The sequence below is a fragment of the Cynoglossus semilaevis genome, chromosome 1, assembly GCF_000523025.1.
Source record: "Cynoglossus semilaevis isolate Cse_v1.0 chromosome 1, Cse_v1.0, whole genome shotgun sequence".
Taxonomy (NCBI): domain Eukaryota; kingdom Metazoa; phylum Chordata; class Actinopteri; order Pleuronectiformes; family Cynoglossidae; genus Cynoglossus; species Cynoglossus semilaevis.
Window position 1 is genome coordinate 13,021,553 of NC_024307.1, and position 10,784 is coordinate 13,032,336.

The window sequence follows — 10,784 nt, forward strand, 5'->3', positions numbered from 1 at the left end:
TTCAGGGTGGAGAGTCTACAGAGCAACCAGTCCATCTGGTTCGGACACTACACCACCTCCACCATCCTCTCCCGATCTCCTGGTGTCCGGGATCTGATGGGGTAACGATATCCTGGATGCTAAACTGGCTTTTTAGGACATGGTTTTACATTTTGATGGTAGAATCTGGTGTTTTTAACAGTTTGGATTAACTTTGTGTTCAGATCTGCCGTTGCCTACCTCTGTGGTCACCTGCACACACTGGGTGGTCTGATGCCTGTGCTCCACAGCAGACACCCTCATGGCACGCTGGAGTTGGAGCTGGGTGACTGGATGGACAACCGCAGGTAAACATCCGTGACTACAAATTCCTAATTATCGTCATCGACCTTTTGCCTCACAGCCATCGCTTTGTGTTGTCCAGATACAGGGTCCTGGCCTTTGACCATGACCTGCTCAGTTTCTCTGACCTGAGGTTTGAGCAGTGGCCCGTAGTGGTCATCACAAACCCCAAAAACGCACAGTACCTGCATCCAGGGGTGGAGCCACTGGGTCGCATACAAAGATCGACACACATCAGGTGTGTTTTACATCTTATTTATTCTCATTCCTCATTCTTTCTTGAGTATTGGTCGGTTGAATTTAGAAATGGAGCAAATACTAGCGTTGTTGGCAGGTTAGGGTGATAAAGGATGGAATTGAAAATCCAAAAGTGAAGACTTCAGGCACATCATATATGAAGGAAAATGTCTGGGCTTTCATTCTCCTGGTTTTTCCAACAGGATCCTGGCCTTCTCTGAGGCATCGATCACAGCTGTGCACGTAAGCATAGATGGGGAACCGATGGGGACGGGACGTCCTGCTGGAGGTCCTCTGTATGTTCTGTTGTGGGATCCATCTCTCTACCTCACTGGACTGCACACAATCAGAGTTAAAGTAGAGGTCAGCAGAGGAGCTGTTTATTAAAATTCCCTGACTCTAAGTTGTCTAAAAAAGTCTTCCTTCTTGTGTGTCCTGGGTCAGGACTCAGCGGGCCGCTCTACAGTCCAGGAACAGCACTTTACTTTGGAGGACAGCCTGACGCCCAGCTTTGGTTTTGTGCAGTCCTTCATCCTCCTCAGTGATCACTACATCCTGGGCCGGGTGGTCTTCATATCTGTAATGCTGCTGAATGTTGGCGGGCTGCTGTGCTTTAGGTTCCTTCAAGTTCCTTCGAGCAGAGGTAAACCCAAATACATCTTTAAAGCCCATGCTAACACTGGTCAACGTGTCGCAGTATAACTGTGTAGATGTCTGTATTTCTTTTTTTAGTAAAATACATTTGTGCTAACACTGGTCAACGTGTCGCAGTAGAACTGTGTAGATGTATGTATTTCTTTCAGTAAAATACATTTTTGTCCTTTTCCTTTATCATAAACAGGAGATGCTTCTGAATCATGTAATTTCAAGGACATTGTTGGATGATTGAAAAAGCCAGTTATCAAATTTTGTTGTCATCTTTACAGTTGCATTTAGCAACTTCAAGACTAACAATTTAGGCATACTTCTCGTCTAACTTTTAGCTAGTTTTGAACTAAACCTTTCCCTTTTAACATCTTGAGCACCAATAACATCAATACTTTCTATTAATCCTCCTGTATTGTAGCTCGCTTTAAGCATTTTTAGATTTACTTTTGACTGACGGTAGATTCTAGTTTTGTTTCAATACTGTGGGCTGAGCTTTAGCTATTAATGGCTAGCTGTTTTTGCTGCATTTTTGGCTACATTTTAGCTGGTTCTGACCCTTACTTTGTCATCTTCTGGCTTGTTATAAGTTTGGCTAGGTTTTTGCCATCTACAGTAGAATGTATTATTTATACTAATGGTGTATTTTCTGATCATACACAGAACTGGCATCTCAGGCTCATCTGTCGCTCCATCTTATCAGTAAAAGTGACTTTTTTTACTTCACACTGCTGCTCTTCAATCTGTGGACGGCTCTAGGTGAATGATTTATTTATTGTTTACTTCAATGGAATTGTGTCCATTCGTTCTCCTCAGTTACATTTTCCTCTTCACCACCTGCAGGTCCTTGGTTCATTGGAGAGTTGATAGATGGCCACAGCGGTGCCTGCTTTGCCTTTGGGATTTACGTTGAGGGACACTTCCTGGAGGGAAGTCTGACATATGTCGTTGGAGTGGTTCAAGTAAGAAAATACAATGTTCTACCTTACTTTTAAGAAGTTGGAACTTCGTAAACCAAATCCCGCTGCACTCATTTCCAGATGCTGTTCTTCAACATGCCTCTCACCATGTACCTCTGCTGGAGTCTCCATCAGCGTTGCCGTGGAAACACCTTCCGATCGCACCTCGTGCGGCCGGGCTGCCGCTGGCGGACTCTAACGGTTCACTTCCTCATGCTGCTGCTGCTCACTTGGCAGACGCAGTCGTGCTACTTCCTCCTGGAGACCTACGGCCTCACGGCCTTTCTCCTGTCTCCCGTCCGCACGTGGGCGTTAGTGCTCAGCCTGCTGCTGGTGTACCGTGCCTGGACGGGCCCCGCCCCCCTGTTTCGTGACAATGGAAAGAGCGTCTCTCCCTCTTGACAGTAATTGCACTGTGGCACCACACGTTCCATTGCGCCCGATTCCTCACAGATATATTTTGTCGTCTCTGTCCACCAAGTCCTCAATTTTCCCACGCAGCCCCTGCATCCTCTCTCTCTCTCTCTCTCTCTCTCTCTCTCTCTCTCTCTCTCTCTCTCTCTCTCTTTCTGTTTCACCACAGCTACTTCACGGGAAAAGAAACACTCACTATCCCATTTCCTAGGTAGTATTGTTTACTAAATATGCATGTTTCTGTGAAGCACCAGTGAGCACATTACTGGCCGTACTGATAGTAATTTGCAAAATGCAACAAAACCCACAAGGTTCTGCTGATCTTGTGAACTGGAAGCCACACTTTGAGAACAAACTGCCTGTTTAGCTTGTTGTTTAACAGCAAAAAGCTACCGGTTGGTCCTGTGGTGCAGGCACAGAGGCATCGACAGTTGGTGAATAACACCACGGTGGAAAATAGGTACATTTCAGTTTCTGTAGAACTGGTCAACTGGAAATGTTTTCATCGGACGTTTTGATGTCAAATTTGTTCCTGTTGAAGGACCGTTTAGCTGGTTGGCTAACATTTTAGTGGCACAATCATCTCCTACAGCGATAAAAGAAAGGGAGCTGAGGTTGCGGTTAAGCGAGAAGGTGCGCTGCAGTTCACAGTGTGCTGTACGATGAGCTGTACTCTGCTGTGGTTAAAGCTGACTCATTGACTTGAGCTTTAGCACTTTTTTAGAAGTGTTGCTTGGCCTGAAGCCACTTCATCACTGCCAAAGAATGAATAAGAAAGGTTCGACCTTCCACTAAATGTTTCCGTTCATTCATGAAGAGGTTGTGCTGTACGTGCCAAACCTATCCTTCAGTTTACCTTTTCAAAATCCAACCAACCAAACAAAAAAAAAACATAAGAACAACCAACAGTGAAGGCAGTACTGACCAGCCCGAGCACCTGCTGGTGACTTAATGCCACTTCAGCCTAGTTGTCATTTTTACTACAGTCGGACACAGCTCTGAACATTGTAGAGTTCAGGAAGAGCTTGAACAGCAGTATCGTTCCATGATACAGGAAACAGTAAGAAACTGAAAAAGATGTGACCTTTGACCTTTGTTTGTCTAGCACTGGAAGTGATGAAGATGCTTGTACAGCGTTAATGCAGTTGGGTACTGTGGCACTGGAACAATGACATAGGTTAGACCACATTATCCTCTCCAAAAATAATAATAATTACAAGGGAGCTGACTGTGTAACTGTTGAGATGCTGAAGGTTGTAACTGCAACATCAACGTACTGTATGAGCAGTAGATTTCCAGCTTGTACATTCATCAGTAGGAACCTGTTCTGACTCAACCCTATCTGGACCAGGGACCAGGTGGTTTCAAACCTGGGACTTTCTGGTGGCTGGACGCTGCCCTGCCACCAGACCGCTCTAGTCCCCTCCATAGAGGAACAGAGTGATCACAAGGGTCTTCAATGTAAGATGATGAGACTAGACGTTGTGATGACAACTGGTCCATGGACAGTATAGAAAGAGATAAGAGATAATGGGCAGAAGTCGATACAAATTTCAAAATCAATTGACTTTTTATAGCAGTGGTCTCAAACTTAATTGAGCTGTGGGCCACCATCAGTTATTATTGTTCAAAAATTAAAAAAATATATTATAGAAAAAAAAGTTTAACCCTATATATACTATATAGTTCAACATAGTAAAGGAGTACAAATAATGAAGAAACAAATCCTCAAGAGCAGAATTAAATCATTAACATCTTGTTGTAGGCCAGATTTGTGGAGTTCACTGGCCAGAAGTGGCCTGCGGGCCAGGGTTTGAGAAGATGGCTTCAAGAAACTTTCCACGTATTCTTTCTATGTCTGTAGAAATTTAAAAAAAAAATAAGGAAACTGAATAAGTCTGTAGGATTCGAATCAGAGCCAAACTTCTTGTTTAGTTGTCGTCGTCCACTGGTGCTCAGGTCATTCATTTTATCTATTGTATATTTTTCCATACTTCTCAAGGCTGGTGAGGAAAAGCAATCTAGATGATATTTTATAGTTGATTGTAAATGTGTTGTAGAAAATCCAAACAGTGTGTTGTTATAAAAAAAAAAATCTCCGTAGCAAATCAGTTCATGATAAAATCCGGGGTAAAAATCACTTCAAACATCTGACACTGCAAAAAGAATTGGATGTCCACATCACAGACTGCAGTCCAGCCTGTCTTCAAGACACAGTTGGTCTGACCTTTTCATGCTCTTTTAAACGTGATCACAGAAAGCAGCTGTTTGTTTCTCAGGAACGTGAACACTTGAACAACAGGCTGGCCCCCAGTAGTATTTCAGGACAATGTTTTTATACTCCATAACAGCTCAGTGAACTTAAAACAATGATAATGTAAAACGAAAAACAGAAAAAACAAAAAATCACCCAAATGTGTGGTGGCCTAGAAGATGATTCACTTTGATTGAAATTGTGTGATTAATTATTTTGGGCATTCTTTTATTCCCTCTCGGTGTGAGTGGGAGAAATAAAAGCATTCCCTGGGCTGGAAGTTCTTTTTGAAAAGCTGTGTGACATGTTGCTTGTCTCTAATGATCATTAAGGTAATATCTTTTCCGTGAGTGTGTGTGAGCAGCAGATTGTCTTTCTCTCCTTTATTATTTATTTGAGTCCAGGCAGATGTTCCATAGGAACAAACAGTGTTCTTGAACATAAATCAATACAATCAATGCCTTTTAATCAGCTTTTCCGAGAAATCACGTGCCAGCAGAGTTACAGTCTGGAACTTGTCTACATACCAATCCCAGTGTTAGTTAGTGTGAAACTGTTGCTCAGTAGAACTCCTGCCACAGGCTGAGAGAACTGAACTAAGGACAATGGTGCCGACGCTGCATCAAAATCTCTACTCCCTCTTTGAAAAGACAGGTATTTTTCCAATCATAGCAGATCACTACCAAACAATAACGTGATATTTTAAAATGGATGTGTATTTGATAATATGCAAGAATCGCTCACAAGCCAATCTGTCCACCAGGAGGCAGTATTACATGGATTCTAAAGGAACTAGTTGAGTACTGTGCTGTATTTCACTTCTATTTCCAAACTATGCATGTGAAGATTTTTTTTGTCCTTTTTTTGCCAATATTTAGATAGTTCTGATAACACACTGCTAATGATTGTGATTGTTTGTTTTTTTCATTAACTGTATAAAAAAAAAAAACATCACAGCCTCCGACTCACATTTTCAAACGGGGTAAACGTATGATGTATGTGCCGGTGTTCACTCTGACTGCACCCACTCAAGTGTCGAAATGCTGAAGCAAACGAATGGAGAGTATATGAATTTACACTTGCCACATATTTTTCTCGTGAGAACTGAACTTAGAGCCAACCACTATTTTTATTTTATTAATGGTTTATAGTGCTGTGAAATAAACAAATAAAAAATGTTCATTGGAGTACATGGTTGTTGAAGTTTTTTTTGTGTGTGTGTGTGTCATACTATGACATACATTTTTTACACTGCCAAAATTCTCTCGACCTACGCACCGCAGCCACACCCACCTCTGGACCACGGAACTGTTCAACTGAAGCACAAGCTCCCAGAAACCTGAACCACTAACTATTAACATTTATGACTTATCTGAAACACTGGTTTATTGGCAACAAATAGTGAGATTAGTCAGACTGTCAAGCAAATATGAGTTAATTTCCCAAGGTGTCCGCTGAGTTTTAGTGTTTACTACAGTAATGGGTCTCACTCTGAAATTTTAACTATTTGCTTGCCAATATTTCCCCCCTTCATCATGGAACAGAACGCATCTGCAAAACAGTGAGGACAGACACTTCAGTTCCTGTGAAGTTCTACAAGTGACATGGAATGTAAAAAAAAAAAGAAATATTAGGAAGTATCACATACCTCCCATATTTTCAATGCCATTCACCACAGTCTCCAACACCTGAAGAACAGAAGGTCTTTAAAAATAGAAGTACAGGAGAACGTAAACAGACCTATTAGTATGGCCCAAACTCACAAAACACATTTACAAAAATGAGCCTCACAGTTTTTTAAAATTATTATTAAAACATTTCTCTATAAAAACCCACATAAGTGGGAAAAAAGAACATTGGAATTGAAATGAATTTGCTCCAATGTGTTTCCACTGCAATAGCTCTGTGCCCCCCAAAAGGGCCCGCCCCCCACTTTGGCATTCATTGGATTACGCTAAGAGCTTTGAATGTTATAAGGTCGAGGATCATCTTAAATATAACACTGTACATGTTCAGTGGCGCCTCTTAAAGGTTGTGTTTTCCTGTTGTTGTGGGTAAGATGTAGAGAATGATACAGTCCAGTGTTTCCTCCTTACCTTGATTTGTCCAGACTGAACAAACTGGCTGAGCTCAAACAATGCAGCATCCGCTTTGCTCATGTAGTTGAGAACCATAAATCGTTCTCGGGTGATGCTCTTTCTTTGCAGCATTTCCTGAGTTCCCTCACTCAAAGGTGGAGGATACGGCACATCCTTGTTGTACTGAGAGATCTGCCCACACAGGATCACATGACCTCCACTGTTCATCTGAACAACAGAGACACACATGCCAGGCTGTCAGGTGGGCTTTTTTTTTTTTAAACAGTCGCAGTCAGGACCAGATTTCAGGCACTACAACAGGTTAGCATACCTGGGCTATTACTGTGTCGCTGATGGCACCTCCCACGTTGTCGAAGTAGACGTCAACCCCATCTGGACAGCACTCTTTAAGTCTTGCAGCAACATCTTCTCTGCGGTAGTTGACGGCCGCAGTGAAGCCCAAATCATCCACTAAAACTTTGCACTTTTCGTCAGAGCCACAGATCCCAACAACCCTCACACAGCCGTCCAGTCGGCCGATCTGGAACAGAGAAGCAGCGTTAGACGCAAAGTTTAAACTAACTAGTACTAGTACTAGTGGTCTCCAACCTTTTTTGGCTTGTGACCCCTTTTTGACATCACAAGTTTCTGTGGCTTGTGACCCCTTTTTGACATCACACATTTCTGGCAGAGACATGTTAGTAGCTGTCACTTGTGACAATCAAGATGCACCAGATTTGATATTTTTATACGCTGCATTTTATTTGAACCTGATTTATATTCATGAAAGTGAAAGAACACAGTTATTTAAGATTGTCTGTGGTTTTTTAATCATACATTTAAAAAGAATAATGATTAATGAAATCATATTTTTATCAATAATTTTTTTTTTAACCCTAACCCGATTTAAATTCAAGGTTGAAAAACACTGAACTAGTAGCTTTTGAAAATTATGTTGAATGAGACTTTTTATGACCATGTAAAATACAAATTATCTTAGGACTAAGACAATGGCATAATTCTTTAGTATGCCATTTCCTGTTGTTTGTATCACTGTTAGAAAAATGTTATGGTGAATAGCTATATTACAAAATCCACTAACGTTCACCAAAGAATATAGCAGTTAAATCTTATCTAATAGTTTGGCAAAACTGCCAACACTGACTGGAAGGTAACGTCACATGGATGATGTAAGAGAAGGACACACATTGTTTGTATTTACCTGCCCAGCTATGGAGCCACAGGCACCTGCAGCGCCGCTCACCACCATGGTCTGATTGGCCCCCTTGGTCACATGACCCTTTTCCCTTACGCCCAGCATCGCAGTGAGGCCTGTCATGCCAACTGCACCAAGAAAGTAGGACAGGTGACCACCCACCATTAGTGGATCTACCTGCAGTAGGAAGAGATTAGGAGTTAGAAAAGACGTCAGCGCAGCTTCTCTTTCACACACACACAATGCCTTTATTTAGTGCACTTCTGTGGAACCATAATAATGCACCACACCTTCTGCAGGCTGCTCCCTTTAAGAACAGCACGGCTCTGCCAGGGCCAGGTGAAGGAAGTGACCACGTCGCCTTCAGCCAAATGGCTGCAGCGACTGGACTCAACCACACCCACACCTCCACCATCCAGACACTCAGACAGCTGCCATGGAGACAAGTAATCAGCACCAGAGTCTTCATTCATCCTGCACCGCTGTGATGACACGGGAAGAAGAATAAGATTCACTAACATTATTTTTATTTTGCTTTCAAAGTATGTACGACCTTTAGCATGTCTGACTCTGTGCTTATAATGCAATGTAATGTAGTGTAATTACCATGTAAGGATCGACAGAAAGGTTAACTGTCCGAACAAGGACATCTCCATCTTGAAGGTCAGGTGATAGTGTTGCCTCCTCCAGACGGAAGTTTTCAGTAGCTGGTGTTCCATTTTCACCTTTATGTCAGTAAACACACATTGTCATGGAAAGGAAAACCTATAAACATGTTGATATTATTATTATTATTACAGAGATATGACTTAAACATTAAACTGATGTCAGCTTTAGCCCATACACAACAGTCAACAGAGTTAGAAATATTTGAAAGCAATCGTTAATGTTTAGCATAAAATATAGCATTGATAACAACAAAAGGTTAATCTGGATAAAGCAAACGTTTTGTCTAAATTGATTCATGTGGTCTAAAGTGTAGAATTATTCACCAAATTAATAAAGCAAACGTTTTGTCTAAATTGATCCATGTGGCCTAAAGTCTAGAATTATTCACACAAAAAGTGTCAAAACTATTATGCCTAAACGTTAGGGAAGTAGTTTGTAGTCTGTAGTTTGAGCAGTCAGACAAGAGGGATTGAGGAAGACTTGAGGGGAATTTAACTGCAGTATTGAAGATGGTTAGTGGACAAGTAGTCGTATTAACAAAAACGTCACTAACTGCATGTGATTTTTTGTGACAAAGTTGCCAACCTGGACGTGAGTTTAGGACGACCCTCTGCACCTGCATTCTTCAAAAGTGATTTAACAGCAGCTTTGCAGAATGGCCCCAAGGAAAAAAGAAAAAAATACTATAATGCTGTTTTAAAGTGATACAGTTTTTCTTTAGTGTTGCAACATAACTACTGTCTGAGACCCTGCCTCAAATGCTGTGTTTATACTAGCTTGTGAGCGCTAGCTTTAGCCTGCCTCTGCCTGCGCTGATTTATTTAAAATGGTTCACCGTCGCGCACTTCCGGCGACGGCATTTTTAATCTTTGCAGGAAAAGTTATACATTTTAAGAAATTTTAGTTTAAAAACGAATTCGCAGCACTCGTTATCTCAACCAACAGCCAGGTGACATGGACAGCTTCAGTAGTGGATAATACAAAACTAAACAGAAAATACTATTTTGTCTATACGACTTCCGGTGTGGACGTTTACCATCTTGTCTGTCAGCCGTTTCTCCTTAGGTGATACAGCGAATCAGAAACTGAACGCGCCCCAGCAACGGATTTCAGTATTCAGTCTGGTTCTGGCTGCAACTATTAAACACATCTACTACATTTATGAGTGGGACAACATTCCACAGAACATTCGATCGCGGCAATCTTACATTAGTTTAAATGCTGTGTTAATCTAACAATTTCTTAAAAGTGTGACTGAGAACTTGTGGGTTGTAAAAAGATTCCAGAAGAAATTATTGAAGGAAAAAAGTTAATAAGATTTCGTCAGTTAATCGCAGCCTTTGGGCGTGTAGCTCACTGTTAGCTGTAGCTGCAGCAGAGATAGAGGAGTCAGCAGGAGGAGGAGACGGGACAATGAAGGAGCGCGTGCCGTGATGAGGAGACAGGGAGTAAGGTAAGTACTGAAAGGACACACACCTCACCCACGCATTCGTGCCAAGTCATGCTAAAGTGTTAAGTTAACGGGGTCATCCGTGGCTTAGTGCACTGTAGTTAGGTAGAGGCGGCTTTAGCCTGGATTCACCTGACATTTGAGATTTGCTGCACCTGCTGTGCAACTGGACAGTGTGTTGTAGAATGACAATAAACACTATTCCATAAATAAGAGGCTGCACGACTGCAATAATCTGTCTTTCTAAATTAAAAAAAAGTTTTATGCAATTATACATTATAACATTTAACGATGCTTTTATGTGACTAAGGCTTCAGTCCTGCTACAGGGAATTAACTAGTTGTTAGTGTTAGTAAACAACGTCAATTATTGATCCATAATTAATCCTGAAGCCTTGTGTATAAATACCTACAAAATGTCTCTAAAAGAACAGCTATACTGACACATACAGATACACACACACAGACACAGGTTCTCAGAGAATGTCAATAGTGGGAGATAGGTAAGCCTGACTGAACTCCTTGTCATCTGCATCTGATAA

At 41.6% G+C, this 10,784-nt stretch overlaps 2 protein-coding genes across 2 annotated transcripts in view; one reads left to right on the forward strand and one right to left on the reverse strand.

Annotated features, from left to right (window-relative positions):
* tmem62 (transmembrane protein 62) overlaps positions 1-2,708 on the forward strand; it is a 6,576-nt gene extending 3,868 nt beyond the window's left edge. Inside the window, exons 6-13 of the mRNA XM_025054293.1 lie at positions 6-101; positions 204-326; positions 404-559; positions 762-921; positions 1,003-1,201; positions 1,867-1,962; positions 2,047-2,165; positions 2,244-2,708. Coding sequence (XP_024910061.1) covers positions 6-101; positions 204-326; positions 404-559; positions 762-921; positions 1,003-1,201; positions 1,867-1,962; positions 2,047-2,165; positions 2,244-2,564 — 1,270 coding nt within the window. The 3' untranslated portion in view covers positions 2,565-2,708. The remainder of the gene's footprint in view (positions 1-5; positions 102-203; positions 327-403; positions 560-761; positions 922-1,002; positions 1,202-1,866; positions 1,963-2,046; positions 2,166-2,243) is intronic.
* Positions 2,709-6,194: 3,486 nt separating this feature from the next.
* ptgr2 (prostaglandin reductase 2) lies at positions 6,195-10,242 on the reverse strand. The gene is made up of 8 exons (XM_008311746.3): positions 9,379-10,242; positions 8,731-8,849; positions 8,415-8,606; positions 8,131-8,301; positions 7,240-7,449; positions 6,927-7,136; positions 6,479-6,518; positions 6,195-6,381 (listed from the first exon to the last, which is right to left on the reverse strand). Exons 1-8 carry the CDS (start codon positions 9,413-9,415, stop codon positions 6,317-6,319), a joined length of 1,044 nt encoding a protein of 347 aa, XP_008309968.1. The 5' UTR covers positions 9,416-10,242; the 3' UTR covers positions 6,195-6,316.
* Positions 10,243-10,784: the final 542 nt, after the last annotated feature.

Excerpts from the sequence above, each read along its gene's own strand:
- ptgr2 (XM_008311746.3), bottom strand. The coding sequence starts at position 9,415 with ATGCAGGTGCAGAGGGTCGTCCTAAACTCACGTCCAG. Across the intron at positions 8,850-9,378 it reads CGTCCTAAACTCACGTCCAG|GTGAAAATGGAACACCAGCT; the intron begins GTTGGCAACTTT and ends ACTGACATAAAG. Across the intron at positions 7,450-8,130 it reads GTGGCTCCATAGCTGGGCAG|ATCGGCCGACTGGACGGCTG; the intron begins GTAAATACAAAC and ends TCTCTGTTCCAG.